General features: G+C 31.8%; 2 protein-coding genes across 11 annotated transcripts; one reads left to right on the top strand and one right to left on the bottom strand.

The window, feature by feature from the left end:
• Window positions 1-1,769: 1,769 nt before the first annotated feature.
• On the top strand, window positions 1,770-5,814 carry LOC25483004 (uncharacterized). Of its 10 annotated transcripts, XR_003007925.2 has the most exons (5): window positions 1,770-2,074; window positions 3,077-3,215; window positions 3,301-3,426; window positions 5,200-5,273; window positions 5,369-5,814. XR_003007925.2 is itself a non-coding variant. In XM_024772909.2 (3 exons), exons 1-3 carry the CDS (start codon window positions 1,879-1,881, stop codon window positions 5,423-5,425), a joined length of 327 nt encoding a protein of 108 aa, XP_024628677.1. In that variant the 5' UTR covers window positions 1,770-1,878; the 3' UTR covers window positions 5,426-5,814. The 10 variants fall into 10 exon arrangements, 2 of the variants coding, with proteins under 2 accessions (XP_024628677.1, XP_024628613.1); XR_003007924.2 differs by lacking the exon at window positions 5,369-5,814 and having other exon boundaries at window positions 1,771-2,074; window positions 5,200-5,353; XR_003007923.2 differs by lacking the exon at window positions 5,200-5,273 and having other exon boundaries at window positions 1,772-2,074.
• Window positions 5,815-6,236: 422 nt separating this feature from the next.
• Window positions 6,237-11,071, bottom strand: LOC11424945 (protein tas). The gene is made up of 8 exons (XM_003589955.4): window positions 10,737-11,071; window positions 9,633-9,728; window positions 9,198-9,281; window positions 8,874-9,034; window positions 8,593-8,710; window positions 8,074-8,209; window positions 7,007-7,185; window positions 6,237-6,750 (listed from the first exon to the last, which is right to left on the bottom strand). Exons 1-8 carry the CDS (start codon window positions 10,974-10,976, stop codon window positions 6,511-6,513), a joined length of 1,254 nt encoding a protein of 417 aa, XP_003590003.1. The 5' UTR covers window positions 10,977-11,071; the 3' UTR covers window positions 6,237-6,510.
• Between the last annotated feature and the right edge of the window lie 7,772 nt (window positions 11,072-18,843).

The raw sequence follows: 18,843 nt of genomic DNA, 5'->3' as shown, positions 1-18,843 counted from the left end.
AAGAGCAACACATGCAGCTGCATTATTATTAAAGGCATAGATGATTCTTATCTTGGCTTAAAGATTAACATTGCATGTGCTTTTGGTACGGACATTGTTCTGGTGAGTTTTATAAATTTCGTTTTCATTAATGAATGCAAGTGTACCATGTTCCATTTCCGAATTCCCATACAATGGTCTACAATTTCTCATTCATAACTTGTTATAGTAACATCCTTTGAAATAAGAGAGTATCTAAGACTGCCAATGTTGATCTTTCAAAGTATGAAAGTGAAAAAAATACTTGAGGTCCTATTTTATTTTTATTTTTTAGAATTTCTGTTTTAGGTCCTATTTTATTGCCAATGGAGATTTCTCTGTCTTCTTGTTCTTACAAAATCATGTTTGCCGCAGAAGGCACTTGAATTTTGGTCTGATACCAACTTGAGAACTAAGTTTTTAAAGATAAGTGCATACCTGATCTCTGATCGACGTCCAGCTTTAACTACCATCATTTAAACCACGTGGTTTCAATTTAACATATTTCATTGTTCATAAGCTTTTTCTTTGTTTGAAACTATTCAAGTTGGCTCTAAGGGGCAGCGACAGTGGGCTGATTGGAATTCTGCACAGATGCAGAGGTAGAGTCAGTTCCGAAGCAGCAAACAACAACAGATTGCATTGCTGTAGGCCTGATCCAGGAGTATTAAAGTGTAATGTTGATGCAAGTTTTCATCGGTCTATAAACATGACAAGTAATGGCTGCTGTATCCGTGGCACTGCCAGGACAGTTTAATCCGAAGCTATCTGTTCATGGTGAGCCCACGGGACTATGTAATGCTATGAATTGGGTCCTTAGTTTGGGATATAACAACATTTTCTTTGATTGTGACTCAGATTTTGGTTGATGCAATTCACTCGAGAAATGCAGGCATTTCAGACTTTAGTTCCATTGTTTCTAGTACTAGTATTAGAAGAATTTTAGCTTCAAATTACAACTTTGACGTTAAGTTTATTCGACGTCAAGCAAACATAGTTTCTCATTCTTTGTCTAAAGCAGCCATATGTCGGTCGTCAAGTTTATGATTTTTTATTAAAAAAAACTGAAAAATCTATACAATTAATTAAAAACAAAAAAACCCATCACAAAACTCACAACTTCATAAAAAAATGTAAAAAAAATCATCAAAACTTCATTTTCTTCATTTTCTCTGTCATCAATCAACCTAACATTCTAACAACATAAAAACATCATCTTTTTTCCATCATTTCCTCTTCGTTTTTTTTTGTTTTGGGCATCAAGTGTAAATTTGGTTATGATTATTTTTTGGTTTTGGTTGATTTTTTTCTATGTGTTGAAAGAAAATGATTAAGGTTATGTACAAAAATGGACTTGTGAGTTTTTTAGTTTGAGATTTTTTCAATAAAATCTGGATTGCTAGGTTTATATAACGAAAATATGAGTTTATTTATAAATTTGTTGAGTTTTCAATTCTTTTAATAAAAAAGGATAAAAATGTTGATATTTTATAACATAATGAATTAACTTAAAAAAAAAAAAAGATGAATGATGAAAATATTACATGAAATTAAATTAATAGTCGAATTGTGTAATTTTACAAACAAACAAAAAAAACTAATTTGCACGTACTAGGAAGAAAACTGAGAGGCTTAGTAGCAATGTGGGGGTATAATTTAGTAGCAATGTGGGGGTTTAATGAGCAATTATCTTCTACACAAGCTATATTTCGTTGTGATCCATAATCATTTTTGTTCAGTTTATGAGCTTATAAGACATCTAGGTTAAGATGCCGTCACACACAGCACTCACCTTTCTCGTTGCAACTCTCAAAACCCTACCATTCTGACACTGTTCACTCACTCAACATCTTCCTACAAATGAGTAATACCAAAAACCACTACTCAGTTGTTAGTTCCCTTTCACATCATATGGACAGGAAAAGTTCAGAACTTTCTACCATGAATTTTGCCTATTCTCTGTTCAACAAGATTCGGAAGGTGGGATATCATCAGCCTGATGTGGTAACCTTCAATACACTTTTGAAAGGTCTTTGTCTTAACGGTGATACTAATTGTGAGTAACCTCATTGCAATTTTTTCTTAAAAAAATTTCATCTAAGATCAATATAGTTATGCAATTTCAAAGACATTCTATGTAGTGGGTCAACGCCCCGATTTGTGTGTTAAATCACAGGTTATATCACACTTGACATTTATGCTTAATCCGAAATGGTTGAACCATGGTTTCTTTAGATTTGGACCATAATGGGTTTGTTTCTTTTTTTTTTTTTTATATAAAAATAAAATAAAATAAAATAGATACATACATGTATGTATTAGAAATATAGTTTTCATCTTTTTTTAAAAATTTTTGCTTTTTATCTTATCAACACTAAATTCAAGTGTTTTTCTATATGGATGCTTTGTGGACTAATTGAACCATTTTGTATCAAATGGTAGATCCGATAATGTAACAACACTATTATTGATTGTATGTTCAAAAATACATTTGTGAATTATAGTATGAGTTTGGTTTTTCTTTTGTTGTTGAATTTCTGTGTTTGGTTATGAAATTTTGTGTATTGACATCCAAAGAGTTGAGCTATATAATGGTCTCATTGTTGCTTCTAATGTAATTTCTTCAAAAAAAATTATCGCACATAGATCAGATGAATAAGTAAGTGAAAATGCTTTGATAATATTTTGAAGAAATTAAACTATTCTAATTAAGAAAAATGTAGTAGCATGCAATTTAGTTTTTAAAGCTGAAACCATTAATTTTCAAGTGCCAACAAGCAAATTCATATTCCTAGTTGCAATTACTAAATACAAAGTGCCCTTGAGCAGGCAGGTCGGCATGCATGTTTCTCTTGTATTTTGGTCCAACTAGGTAGTGTGGTTGTATTTTCATGATTACATGTTCTTTAGTCACTAAGAATAGCTTCTTAGGCTGTCCTAAAATCATTAAATGTTAATTTTTTCTGCCAAATTAGTTGTTTTATTTGGCTATACTACAGTTTGTAATCTCAGATAATATCCTAGTAGTACAAATCCTAAATGCTTTATAATAATGTAGGACAGAGAGGAGTGACTTGTGGACACTTTAACAAGATGAATGGGTGTCATGCTTCGTGATAAATGTCTGGGTCAATTGCTTGAACTGGAATCAACCAAATGAAAAAATAACAAGACTGGTTACACCATTCTTCAATTATGTATGCATTACATTCCATGAATGTTAAAAGTTTACATATTGTTTAGGTCTTTTTGGAATTGATTTCACTCATTTTATTTAAACAGGTTGACATGGAAAGACGTGATGCCTTATATATAACGAAACCAATTGCATGCAAAAGATTCATCGAGAGACTGAAAAAGTTCAAATACATGGATTGGAAGGCTATTGACCCTACAAGTCTAGAATATGTAAGACTCAGTTCAATATAGTTTTGAAAATTTCTACAGATTGATTGTTTGACTTATATGGTGTTGATTATTTTACTGATGAAATAGATCATGACGCCAGCACTAATTGGGAATCCGGGTAGTCATTATGTATGCTTTGTTGTGAATCTCAAAAGCCAAAAATTACAATTCATGAACAGCTTGATCGGAGAGACATTGCACAAAAAGATGTTTGATGTATGGCTGAAGGAGGTGGAAGCATTTGTGACAGAATTATATAAGAAAAGAAAAATCACAATGTCTTTCCAATTTAGCACATTTAAGTGAGAAACACCAAGGGTGCCTACTCAAACTGATAAAGACAATTGTGGAGTCTTTTGCATGAAGTTTCTTGCTGAATGGGAGGGTGACAATACCCAAATGGAATCTTTCAAAAATTGGTCCAAAATGAGAAAGCATGGGAAGAATGGCAAGATTGAAAAAATTGTGGATTTGAGAATTGGAATCGCTTCCACAATATTAATCGACTCAAGCAATTGCAAAAGAAACTATATGGAGAAGGCAGCAACTTCATACTATGAAGAAATGCTTCAAAAGCTAGCACATCCAACATGATATGTAACCTCCGATTAAGGACTGGATTAGTTTTAATGTTTTTTTTATTGAGTTTGTATAAAGATGTTGATGAATTTCTGAATTTGTATCAAGTTTATGATGAATTTCTGGATATGTTCTTGAATCAATTAAATTTCTAGATGTTATTTCGAGTTTATGATTTTCAGTTAATGATCTTTCTAATGAAGTCAAAGTTGATTCATGAAGTTCTTTGCAATCTTGTATAACTCCTCTTTTGTGCTATATGATGTCTGAAATAACCATTAAGCTTTGAGTGTATAACATCTTAATCATTATTTAAAGCCATTACACAATTATCTTGGTTTCAGTAATCCATACCTCTAAGTTTGTTTCAATTCATCAAAATTCAGACATCATAGAGAACAAAAGAGGAGATATATAAGATTGCAAAGAACTTCATGAATCAACTTTGACTTCATTAGAAAGATCATTAACTGAAATCATAAACTCGAAATAACATCTAGAAATTTAATTGATTTAAGAACATTTATAGAAATTCATCAACATCTTTATACAAACTCAATAAAAAAAACATTAAAACTAATCCAGTCCTTAATCGGAGGTTACATATCATGTTTGATATGCTAGCTTTTGAAGCATTTCTTCATAGTATGAAGTTGCTGCCTTCTCCATATAGTTTCTTTTGCAATTGCTTGAGTCGCTTAATATTGTGGAACATATTCCAATTCTCAAATCCACAATTTTTTCAATCTTGCCATTCTTCCCATGCTATCTCATTTTGGACCAATTTTTGAAAGATTCCATTTGGGTATTGTCACCATCCCATTCAGCAAGAAACTTCATGCAAAAGACTCCACAGCTGCCTTTATCAGTTTGAGTAGGCACCCTTGGTGTTTCCCACTTAAATGTGTTAAATTGGAAAGACATTTTGATTTTTCTTTTCTTATGCAATTCTGTCACAAATGCTTCCACCTCCTTCAGCCATACATCAAACATCTTTTTGTACATAGTTGCTTCGCCATTCTTCATGTGCAATGTCTCTCCGATCAAGTTGTTCATGAATTGTAATTTTTGACTCTTGAGATTCACAACAAAGCATACATAATGACTACCCGGATTCCCAATTAGTGCTGGCGTCATGATCTATTTCATCAGTAAAATAATCAACACCATATAAGTCAAACAATCAATCTGTAGAAATTTTCAAAACTCTTTCCATATCAACCTGTTTATATAAAATGAGTAAAATCAATTCCAAAAAGACCTAAACAGTATGTAAACTTTTAACATTCATGGAATGTAATGCATACCTAATTGATGAATGGTGTAACCAGTCTTGTTATTTTTTTCATTTGGTTGATTCCAGTTCAAGCAATTGACCAAGGCATTTATCACGAAGCATGACACCCATTCATCTTTTTGAAGTGTTCACAAGTCACTCCTTTGTAGAGCGAAAGCATGAGCCTTGTTATCCGAGCAGTACAAAATCTTCGTCCTACATTATTATAAAGCATTTAGGATTTGTACTACTAGGATATTATCTGAGATTACAAGCTGTAGTATAGCCAAATAAAACAACCAATTTGGCAAAAAAAATTAACATTTAATGATTTTAGGACAGCCTAAGAAGCTATTCTTAGTGACTAAAGAACATGAAAATACAACCACACTACCTAGTTGGACCAAAAAACAAGAGAAACATGCATGCCGACCTGCCTGCTCAAGGGCACTTTGTATTTAGTAATTGCAATTAGGAATATGAATTTGCTTGTTGGCACTTGAAAATTAATGGTTTTAGCTTTAAAAACTAAATTGCATGCTACTACATTTTTCTTAATTAGAATAGTTTAATTTCTTCAAAATATTATTACTAGTTCTATTGCAAAGCTTATTAATTCATATACTTTACCAATAGATATTTAAAATGGTTTTCACTTACTTATCATGTAAAATGCTCCATGCAAATGTTATACAAAATGGGTTGGGGTGTATGAAGTAATTATGCATGGTGCATAAGGAAATCCTTATGCATCATAACCACTCCCAATAAACATTACTTACATCGATTAAAAATGTGGTTAGATTGTTTCTAACCAAACTATAAAATGTTTCTATAATGGTCATTTGCAGAGACTCCAAATAATCATGAATAATTCTCATAAATAATCATGAATTCAAATGAGCAAGGTTGTTCCATATTTGCAGAAACGAGTCATTCCAAAATTTGAAAGAAATTGGAACTACAATATATTTTTATTCAATGTCAAAGCAACTATTCTCACATATTGTTTTGTCATCAAATAAATAGTGATGTTATTTGTATAAATGCATGTGATCATTGACAATAACTGAACATAGGTTATACAATACCAAGTTTGTAAGGCCGCGTAACGTTTTCATAAGTAATGCAGACAGTTTTATAAACCCTAGTATTCATGTATCGATTCAATATGTATCTATCCATGGAACTAATATAAGAATATCCCGAAAAATTCAAAGGTATAGTCTTTAAAGGATGCTAGGATCTTTGTATCTCTTGAAGATAGCTTCAATTCCTGTCATGACTTCTGCTGGCAAAGGTCGTTCGGTTGTTGTAAAAGCATCTATGTCTTCTTTTAGTTGGTCCACAGAAGTTGCACCGATAATTGAACTCGTCATGAATGGACGATCTCTCACAAATCCAAGCGCGAGCTGGACAGGAGTTAGACCATGTTTCTCGGCCAACTCAATATACTTAATAGTTGCTTCCTGAAATAAAAACATGAAAAAATAGAAGAAAGTTATTAATTGGTTATCTTGTTAACCGTGGTTTAGAGTATAGTCTGAACCAATGTTATAAAAACTGAACTGGATGGTTCAGTTATTTGAGCAGTTCAATTGTGGTTTTGTCCGAGTGGTTTAAAGTCACTTAACCTGACCCAGAAGTCATGCTGGTACGATGTCTAATTCGGTTTTGAAAAAAACGGTCAAAACTTTAAATACAAGAACTAGAAGTATTATGTACCCGTGAAATCGATTGGTTATATCTTTCCATGTAGCCAGGGAAGAGGTTCAATCTTCCACTTTTTGCAGCTTTAGAATTTATATCTATATATTTTCCTGAGAGTGTTCCGCCGCCTAGTGGGGAATAGGACAGCAAGCCAATGTTACAATTCTTTGGATGACAAACCTCCACAAGATCAACTGCAAAAACATTAAACTAACTAAGAACTTGAAGAAGCTTAAAATGGGAAAATTACACTTTACACCCTCTAACTTAGGGTCATGGTGCACTTTGATCTTTATAACAGTAACATAGTCAATCACAGAAAATAGCGGTCAGGTCAATTCTACAGCACTATGGAGCTATAAAGCCACTACAGCTGCTATTTGACAATACTTTGTAGTAAAGAGCGTATTGCAGAAACTCTTTATCAAACACCGACAGAAATTCGTCACACTCAAATCATGCGAATATTTTTGCAAATTTCCTAATGGAAAAAGTTGAATTTACCCCCTCCCCCTCCAAGTTAGGGTTCAACTGCACTCTGAACATGTACCTTACAGAAAAAAACAATCCTGTTAACATTTGACAGAATATTAAATGAAAAGAACTAAACCATAAACTAAAAGTTTACGGATCACGTTGGACGTTTTTGAAGTTTAAGGACCAAATTGCGTATGAAACTTCCCCAAAAGCAGGAGACAAGTATGCCTAAAAATTGCTCATTATGAGAACCCTTGTGAGAAAGAAATTTGACCTCTGGCAACATATTTACTAAAAAACTAAACCATGTTATCTGTAATCATTTGTTTAACAAGTCTTCATTGATACAGCATAGTGTAACCGTTAACAAGAGAGACCAAGTACTCGAAGATCTACAAGAAAGCCTTTTTATTTTGGACTCTCTAGGTTCAATAATGTATTACTTTTTAAACTTATGGTGCATTGCATTTTTCATCGAAAAGTAGCATTTCGATTCAACACAAATCATATACTATAAGGACAAAGCGAGCTGCAGCTTTACATCCAGCAATACAAAATTAAGTGATAAATGAATGAGATCTGATCCACGTCAGAATTGTACTTACCTTCAAAACGACTTCTTACGAGCAAGCTATAGCTGTTTTGGATACTGACAATCTTTGGAAGTCCCTCAACTTTAGCAGCATGGACGAATTCCATCACTCCATATGAAGTCTCATTTGAAACACCTAGGTAACGTACCTGATGCATGCAAAAATACAAAGAAACTGAATCGCATACACATGTACTAGAAGGTCGTGAGTTTATGCTAATTGATGTGTGGCATATGATAGCTGATCTTTATTCACAGACTTATGAATCACAAGGACGTATAAGATTTGCAACATAACATAATAAAATGGATAACAAAATGTTGTAAAATGATCTTATATGTAGTTATTAGTACAGATTGAAGGTTACCACTTAAAAGTAAATATCACATGATTTCAGTTCGAGCAAATATATAACAAATAAAAAGTACTGCTCACTGCTCAGCTTCTCTAAGTCGAAACAATTTTTTATTTTTTTTTATCAAAACTGCTTTAGGAATATAGTAAAGATGAAGCATGTTATGAATCAGTCACCTTTCCTTCATTGATAAGTTCTTGAAAAGCTTGCAACTGTTCAACAAATGGCACACTAGGCCTCCATTTTGAAGGATCATAAGAATATTCACCAAATAGTGCAACGTAGCGATCTGGCCTATAATAGTTAAAAAACTAGTTTAGCTTTCTGGTTCATCATCTCTAACTTAAGATACCTAAAACAATAAAATCATATTTTTTTAACAATGTATGCTTGGCTAAAGTTTTAAAACCATATTTAAGTCAGATACACCACCAATGCTTACATACTGTAAACTCACCAATGAATTTGCAACAAATCAATATAATCAGTCCCAAGACGCTTAAGACTTTTCTCCACACTTTCTTTGATATTTGCCGCATCAACCCGCAAAATGTCTGCATTGTCGCGTAAGTAACTCGATCTCTCAGAATAACCACAAACTTTTGTTGCTATGATAATCTATGCACAAAGAGGGTAGACAAATAGTTTCAAACTGTTAGCTCAACAAAGTGTGCTGTCAGTGAAAAACTTTCCAAAATAACTGAAATCCAAATCTCAATCTAGCTTCAGGGTTAGCTCGTTATATGTAGCAAAATGTGCCAAACTCCTGAACAATTAATACCTTGTCACGAGATTGAGATTTCAGCCAGCTAGCTATATAGAGATCAGTTTTTCCTTGTGTCTCTTTCTTCATTGGAATCGGGTACTGCAAAGTGCAAAACAGCAGCAATTTGATCAGACACATAAATTTCACTAGTTAATCCAATATGGCATGTAAAACACACGGTCGCAGCACAAGATAAAAATGAAGTAGATTGCAAAAGTTGTGTGCAGGGATAACTTGGTTTAGCAAAACAAAAGTAGAATTGTGAAACAGACTAATAAACTTGTTGGACTTAAAAACAAAATAAGCATTACATCTAATCACAAAATTATAATTTTTTTATACATGATAAACCAATCGAAATACTTGAATTTCATAAAGCGTTATTGTACAAGTGTAAAAATGAGATGGAATGAAGGAAATGCAGATCTAGTCTAGATTTCAAGAACTTACTGCCTCAGCAGTATCAAGAGCATTAATGCCATTCTCAAATGCATAATTGAGTATGTCATGAGATTCTTTTTCTGTGTTTTGCTCCCCAAAGGTCATCTGAAACATTGCACCAATCAATCAACAACATGCCACAATACTCAAATCATCATAGTGATCAATAGTAATAACAAGAAAAACAACAATAATAATATAGCAATAACCAATACATTAATATAATTTTACCCTTAATAACATTAATTTTTTTCTTAAATCAAGATTGTTAAAGCCCTACATTGAATGAGATTGACCTGAACATAAGTTTATAAGTGGGGACAATTCTCACCTTACAAGCCATCTATTTTTTTGAAAATTTGATATACGATCCAAGAACTGATTAATCGGAGGACCAATCCTATCATGCACTAGCGAGGCCCAATTGAAGTCAGAGTAAAACTCTATATGAACTCGCCCAACACAGGAATTGTTGGTACCTGGAGGATTCAGACTCGACACCTAAAGAGGAGCATACTCCTAGGTCCAAGTCTTCACCACTAGGCCAATCCCTGGGTTATACAGGCCGGGTTTTTTTAAGGTTGATACTATGTTTTGTTCTACTTCTAAAGGGCCCAATGTAGAATTGATTCCAACATGTTTGGTTGCTTTTGTATAGAATTTGTTAAGAGTCCTACATCGGATAGGAGATAGCCTGACAATGTGTTTATAAGTGGGGGCAATCCTCACCTCACAAGCTGGTATTGTGGGGTTGTGTTAGGTCCAACCACCATTTCTAAGAGAATTAATTAATTTTGCCTCCAGAATTGATTATAGTTGAAACTAGGATTTCAAGTTTTTTATTCTAGAATTGATATTCACACACAAATTTATAGTAAAAAGTATTTTTGCATAAATGCATCTAAACACAAACCACTTTACTTTGAACTCACAGTTAGTCAAAATCAATTCAGTCAAAATCAATTATTGTCACCGCAGAACAAAACATGCACTAAGTTAGACTCAATACGTGAGACTCTCAACAAAGATGACAAAATAACAACATTTGTAAACAAACAAAAAGAAAAAGAATAAAAAGAGGAAAATACATAATGTGAGAAGAAGTAAACTTACAGTACCAAGAGTGATTTCACTGATATTAAGGTCAGAGTCACCAAGTTTCCGGTATTGTAATGGATTGTTGATGGCTGCACAAACAAGAGGCCTCACAGTTCTCGTCCTCCTCAGAATGCATCTTCTTTTACTTGTTGTTGAAAGTGTAGTGTTGTTGAGAGACAGTGATGGTGTAAGAGAATGTGAAATGGCAACAACGTCAGAGGAAGTGGTAGAGAAGAAAGAGCAGACACCGGCCATGGCTTCTTAGCAGCTTATCTTTTACTACCACATAATACAAACACGTTGTTCAGTTTGCTGCCTATAGACAGTTTCAACTTCCAAACACAACACTCGTGCACATCTTTTTGACTCTTTTGTCATAACAAGTTTCGGTTATTGGTATTAGGACCCCACGGAGTGTCCAATGTAAATTTTCATTCTTTTTTCGGTCGTAATTATAAAAACTATTCTATTTTATTTTTTAGTACTTAAAAAAAAAACATTTTATTTTTAGATTTATTGAATAACTATGTTCTTTTAAAAAAACATAATTGATGTGGTTGTCTATTTTACATATCAAATATAGTAATTTCTTAATGAAGTTAAAAAGTAATTTTTTTTATGTTTTAATATGTTGAGTGCATAAAACCGGCTTGTAAGGTGATGAGTGTCTCATATTTATAAACTCTAATCAAGCTTCTTATCTAACAGATGTGGGACTAAATCCACCCCTTCGAAGACAAGCCAACATAAGGCAACTAGGGGAAGATCACAATTAAGGTGGGATTACCAACACACCTCCTCACGCCCGGGGCGGGGTTTCCAACAGAGAGAATGTACCTTGTGTGTCACATTTAAGTTGAATAATGAAATTCACCCAAAAATATTAATTTCTCTTTATTTTTAAATATTTTTTATAAAATAATGAAATTTTTATGAAATTTCTAAAAGTTGAGAGACAAATTTCAAAAATGAAAAATTGGGGTGAAGTTTGCAAATTTAATTTTGAATAATTGAGGCGAAACTTTCAAATTTAATTTTGAAACTTTAAAGGGATTAATTTCTAATTTTTTAAAAGTTAGATACAAATTTTTATTTTTTTAAAAAAATTAAAAGAAATGAAGATTAAAGGAAAAAAAGTGAAATAATTTGTTGATTGTTCGTTAAAGTTGAAAGTAAACGAAAATTAGAGGCATGAAATATTTGATGAAAAACAATCTCAGGTGAGAATTGAAATATCAGATTGGGCATCAAGAGATGGAAATCAAATAAGAAGCATCACTTTCACTATTTGAAAAAGTTTAGTTATCGAGGCAAATTTCAAATTAACAATGGACAAGAAAACAACTACTTTGCGAAGATTAGTTTTTAAACTTGGCCAAGAAGACAAGCTGGACTCACCTATTTTCTATATAAGGAAGTATTATTCAAAGGATATAATAATATCTCACACATCATATCAGAAAAAAGAGCATATTAATAAAAGATCAAATTTCAAGAACTTTGAGATCAAATTAAATCTCAACTTCAGAATCACATTCTTACATCATAAGCAATCTCAAATAGACTAGTGCATACACTATATCTTTGTATAAATCCTATAAGTGTATTTGTAGTTTAGATCCACTTTATAAGTGAGATCAGATTGAACTATGTGAGATCAGGTTAATCATTGTGAGATTAGAATCGCAAACAACATATTATCTTAGTTGTTAGAACATGACTAATCCTCTTTAATAGTGTAAAGGTGGATTGTATGATTGCAAAAGTCTGGAGAGGATGTGCAAAACTTGTAAGGTCGAGTAGACCATAAAAAGAAAAGGTGCATAAGTTGATGAGTGAAGTTGCTCCGTTGCTTCTTAGATTGATTAGATTATGTTAGATTGTTTTGATTCATGTCTTTTAGTTTTTGTAAAACGCCCTTTCCCACTCTAGGTCACATGCACACTATAATGTTTCTAAACTTATTTTTGCATAAAAACCTTAGTTGAAAACCTTGGGAACAAGTTCTGTACAAACTTTCTTCAGAATTTTATTTTTCAATAGTTTGATTCGAATCAGACTTTACTAGGTAAATCCTGAATCTAATAAATTTGATCTTATAATATCTAGTTTGCATGATTCGAATCATTCTTTACAAAGAGAAAAGGAGTTGAATCATTTTGATTCCAATTTTCGCTAGAATTGATGATTCGAATCAAAATAATGGTGATTTGAATCAATCCTCATATGAGGATCAATGATTCGAATCATAGTTCATATGGGGAGTAATTAATAATAATATATTAAGTCTGCAACATTGAACTTGACAAAAACACCTCCATTTTCTCTGAAAGGTAATCGGCACCTACCCATCTTCTCAATTTAATATCTTTTCTTAAAAATGTCATCTTTGTTTAAAGATCAATCTCCAAACTTCCATTGCTTGTTATAAAGAACATTCTTTGAGCTGGGTTTTTTAGTTTCTCTTTAGATCTGGAACTATTTCAGTGAAGTGAGGGCATAACCTTTCTCTATCATTTACATGTTGGTGGTAACATTTTCACCCAAAAATCTCATCGGAGTATGACTCTTAGTCTTACCTTGAGTTCCTTGATGTCAATTAGTCGTATGGACCCATTAATTGTCATAATTACTCGTTGTTATGCCGTAAACAAAGACCCATCATATATACTGATATTTCCTTTAACATTTTGTAGATAAATTTGGACTTCAATTTCATGCTACCAAATTGCTCTCAAATGGATAAAATATCATTATTTATAAGAATCCTCTAGTTAGAACAAGTAGGATGTAAAGTTTAAAATTTTGATAAGCTTTAGAGTAGCTTCTGAGTCAAATTCAGAAGTAATAAAAATTAAATATTTCTTCTCCGTTCTAATGGGTTCTAAGTTTTCCAGATTATGTGGCTGAGATGGGAGAAGGGGTTGGACAAGATGGCTTAATTTTTATTTTAAATCATTTTTGTTGGTTCATTACCCTTTACTATCAGACTTGACAAATACAAATGAGTCCAGGTTCGAATTTTAAATAAATGAATGGAATTTATAAAAGATGAAGAAAGTAGTTTACTTGTGGTGGCAATGTTCAAAAGAAAAAAAAAACAAGTTAATGGTTATTGTGGTTTCATGGTTGAGTCTTGAGAAGAAGAAAGAAAAAAAGTGAGGGGGTGAAGAGTTTCGTAAAGAGAGAGAAGGAGGATGAGAAAAGAATTTGTTTTTGAAATAACAAACAATCTAATAAATAATAATATATGAATTACACCTAAAATGATAGAATGTTTTTTAATGAATTGGTGGGGTCAAGTCATTACAATTATCAGGTAAACAATCTCAATCATTGAAATATAATACTATTATATCTATGGTCATGCTTAGCCTTTCCCATCATGGGAAACAACTTTCCTTTGCCATGATAAACTCCACCGGATTTGTGATCTTGGTTTATAGTGTGTTATAGGATATTGTAAGGATTGGTTTCTCTCAAGGATCTTGGCCGGGCATCAAGGATCTATAAGAAAAGTAGGTACTTGTCATCTCTAGAGGTAATTGTGGGGGTTGTTTCTCAAGGCATCAAAGCTTAAAGGAATTAAAGCAAGGTTCATAGCATTAAAGATTTCTTATACTATAAGATCGAAGGAGTGCATGATTGCGTGAGATTCGAAGGATTTAGAACATCCGATTTCAAGGATTTAAACATCGGAGGGTTTAGAGTGGTTATTTAACATATAAGATTTAGGATCGGCTAGATTCGTAAATCTAAGAATCTTTATAATTGACTTTGTAATTTCAACAACATAATACTGGAAGACAATCGAAAAAATTTCTACGAAGAGTGGACTTACCCCATAGCGAGAACGATTGGGAGAACCACTATAAATCCTAGCGTTTTATTATCTATTATCTTTATTTCTTTCCATTTATAATTTGATATATGATAATTGTTAATTAGATTAATAGTTCTATATGGCAAGTGATTGAATGATTTTGAATTTATTTTTCTAAGTTTATTGTATAAACCAAATAGATAATTCAATCACTACTTATATTTGATATTGGCTATAGATCAAATTTTGTTGTTTCTTTTGTTAACTTATACTTATATAAGTTTAGCGTTGATTGAGATTGACTTTGAGACTACAATTAACTCATGTATTAAATTTTGATTGAGTAATATTAATTCAATTATGAATCTTTTATTTAAAATTGAATTTGCATACTATCATTGTTTGATTAGTTATACTTGGAATAAATTGTATTGTTTCCAAAAGTTAATTGTATATCTGAAAAACTTTTATCAAACCGTGTTTCATCAAAGTATTTAAATAGGGAATCTAATTATCCCTCTGTAGATTTGCATTGTTATCGTTATATCGACTAACAATAAGGTATATCAAGCACCATATTGGATAATCTCACATACAATGGAGACTTGGCTATCCCACTATGGATGAATAACGATAACATTCTTGTGTCATATTCTCTATCATTTATCTCTCATATTTTGATAGATCTTACACATTTACACATGAATAGATGATATTATTTTTCAATCCATTTTAAAACATAATTCAAATTGACTAATCTGATTCACTTCACAATTGAAAATCAACCAAAAGTTTAAAGTGTCACAATTCAAACTCAATTTCTTGTGACTGGTATTAGAGAAAAGTTTAAAAAATAAGTAAAATGGTTGAGCAAAGATTTTCACCAGTAGGGTTTAATACAAAATGAGCTTCAACAAGATGCAATCGTTCATGTAGTATCCCAAAATCTAAAATATCATTTAGTTCATAATTATGATCTTTCTAATTAGAATCAGAGCTTGAGGGTATGTTACTAGCTATGCAGAAGAAAATTGGGGCAACTTAGCAATTTGACACCATGATTTCTTCACTATATAAATAGAGATAGAGATTAGGAGAAAGGAAATCAAAAAATTTTCATTCCCTTCCCCTCATACTCTTTAACGATCAAGAATAACAATAATAAAAAAAAAAAAAAACCCTTACTTCCCCCTTCTTGAACAATCAACCATGCCAACCAAAACCTCACTTTTAATAATTCAATCCATTATATCAAACTATGTGTTTAATCAAATAGAAAAGGATATAAAGAGCAATGAGAATAAGATTGAAGAAATTACGGTTCTTGAATTGATGAGAGAATTGGGAGAACATATATGGTTTGGAAGGAATTGAGAGCAAAGATGAACAACGAAAGCTTAAATCTTCATCATCATCCTATAAACCAAGGTGTATTCTCTTTCTCTCATCCCTTATGTAATGGTTTAAGGTTCAATTTGTGAATTTATGGATTTTAGTTAAGGTAGCTAATCCATGAATTATGTTTTTTGTTCTAAGTAAATGGTGTTATGAATGTTAATGTGTATGTTGATGTATGTATTAATTGAGTATGATATATTTTATGATTGTTCCCTATGTGTAATAACTGTTTAGGACAAGTATATAGGTCATAAAAAAGATCCCAAGTTGCTGAAAATTCGGGTAGGAAATAATGAGAAGAGAGAATAAATTCTGCAATTCATAATTTAGATATTTTGGTAATAAATTATGAATAACGTTTTCTACATAGATCATTTGGAAGTGAGATTTATACCATTAGAAAGTAGACAAAATTACATACGGTATACAAACACCAAATGTATAACTCCATTGAGTAGAATATGATCAATCCTAGATGCAAGATCGATAAAAATGTTTGCCCTATTTTTGGACATGTATGCATTCTTTAGTAAAATTGAACTCATTGGATAAAAAAAAATCCTTAAATAAAAATTATATTTATAATCTAAACACCCCAAGTTTTGTAAAGAGTGTTTGTGAAAACATTGTAAACAAGTTGCTGCATGTTGGTTTAAAAATTATACTTTATTGGTTTCGAAATCAAATGTCTTATGCAACCTTTTGAATCCAAGCTTATTGGCATTGATACCAACATAGGTAAAATTAAGGCTCTATCTAAAAACTACTTCGAGTCATGTTATGATGTTTAACCTACAAAAATAGGTTCTCATGTTGTAATTAACAATTTCTAGTGACCAATAGTTAGAGAATAATAAAGCACTATAATATTAGAAGTGAGTTAAGGGTTACAGGCTTAACTCAAGAGATAAAAAGGTAAAGAAACCAATTATTATTTCATATATGATTTCAGCCATTATATTGTAGGTAATAGTGAACCACCAACACTAATTTTTTTTTTTCCTTTCTTCGTCTTCTTTCTTTCACCTCTTCAACCATTAAAACTCAGAATTTTTTTTTCTCTCAATTCATATGTGGTGTTTCTAATTCATCAATTTGTTTTCTCACTCAAGTGTTTTAGTTTAGCTACGAAGATTGATAAGGACGAGCATTTGTTATGGAACAATGATAATGAGTAGCTCCAATGTCAAAAACACAACACATGTCTCAATATTCTTACATTTATTACATCTTCCACTGTAGAGTAGTGGCCACACATGCAAAACAGTTTTATTTCAATTCTATCTCATTGTAATTTATTTTTCTTCCTTGAATTAAATCAATAAAAAAAACCATCACAATTCCCTTCCATCAATTAAACTGACGATGGTGTAATGATTTAGAGGTTTGATCAAACAATTTGAATGTTTTAATTTATGTTTTTTGTTTTTTTGGGTGTTAATATTTGAAGATTGATGAATGTGAGGTTGAAGGTGGTGTAGAAAAGGAAGGAAGAAGATGAAGAAAGGAAAATAAAATAAATTGTTGTTGGCTCACCATAGCATAAAATAGATACGCGTAATCCAACGGTCTTTTTAAAAAAAAGTGATCAAACAGTTTAAATTCCCAAAAATAATATGGTCTATGGTGGACCACATTTAAGGTTGATCCACCTTAGACATTTAATGTTAAAACTAACAGAACATGACTAGCTTGACTGGCGGAGGTATATTTGAGGAACCAAATAGAATTTTTTTTAGTTATCAGACCAAATTAAAAACAACAAATGAGTTAGGGGACCAAAGGTTCAATTAAGCCTAACATTTTTTATTCAGATAGTTGATTAAAAATGGTACAGTAATAGTGTGGTCTCATTAATTTATCTTATAACTAGTCACGGTTATTATTATGTTAGGAAAAAATTAAATTACTTTTTATGATTTTCATTTATTTTACTATAAAATGTATATAAAAATTAATATGTTATGTTTGAACATTTGAAGTGATTTCTCGTAAGTTACATAATGATTTTTTTGTTGTTTTTGAGAATTCAATTGTTAAGTTGATTATTGACTAATTTAATTGTGTTGAAGAATTACATAACAAATTGTTTTTCTAAAGAGTTTATCCATGTCTTTGATACATATTTTATTGAGTTTTTGCACAATTTTTAATGTATATAGCTGATGAGTTGTTGATGCTCATGTTTGTTGAGTTTATCTATGTTTTTGGGCACATTTTGTTGAGTTTATGCATGATTTTTTATGCTTATGGATGCTATATTGTTGACGCTTATGTGTGTTGAGTTAAACTATGTCTTTGATGCTATTTTGTTGATGTTTGAGGTTGCTTAAATCTTTATTACACACCCTTGAACTTTATTACAGCTCTAAATGTTAGGTTAAATGATTAAATACACACCCTTAAAACTTTAATACAAACCCTTAAACATTGTTACTCCACCCGTCCCGTAATAACTGAGCCATTTGCCAAAAAAAAAACATGTCCTAAAATAACTGTTTCTCTACTTTCATCACTCCCAATTCAATACATTTCACTTTGAGCTGATGAGGCATGTGTCTTGTTTTCGTATGACCTGTTGTTCCCACATCTTGAATTTGGTGGTTTTGGATGGTTTGAAATATAAACATATGTCGGTTACTAACGTTAGGGATGCTAATAGGTTTGTAAAAACTTCTCCTCATAGGACTGTCAAGTTTAAAGAATGTGTTGAATTTGCTGGAACATTAAAAAAATTTGTGTGTCTTGATGTTTCCACTCGTTGGAACTCAACATATTTGAAGCTAGATATTGCTGAAAAGTTTCAAGTAGTTTTTTGAAAAGCTTGAGGATGAAGATTCTAGTTATAGGGAATTATTTGGAGCTGTTGGTCCGTTGATGAGTGATAATTGGGAGAATGCA

Source organism: Medicago truncatula, chromosome 1, assembly GCF_003473485.1.
Source record: "Medicago truncatula cultivar Jemalong A17 chromosome 1, MtrunA17r5.0-ANR, whole genome shotgun sequence".
Classification (NCBI taxonomy): Eukaryota; Viridiplantae; Streptophyta; class Magnoliopsida; order Fabales; family Fabaceae; genus Medicago; species Medicago truncatula.
Note: the sequence above shows the minus strand (reverse complement) of the source record. Positions and strands in the feature narration are given on the sequence as shown.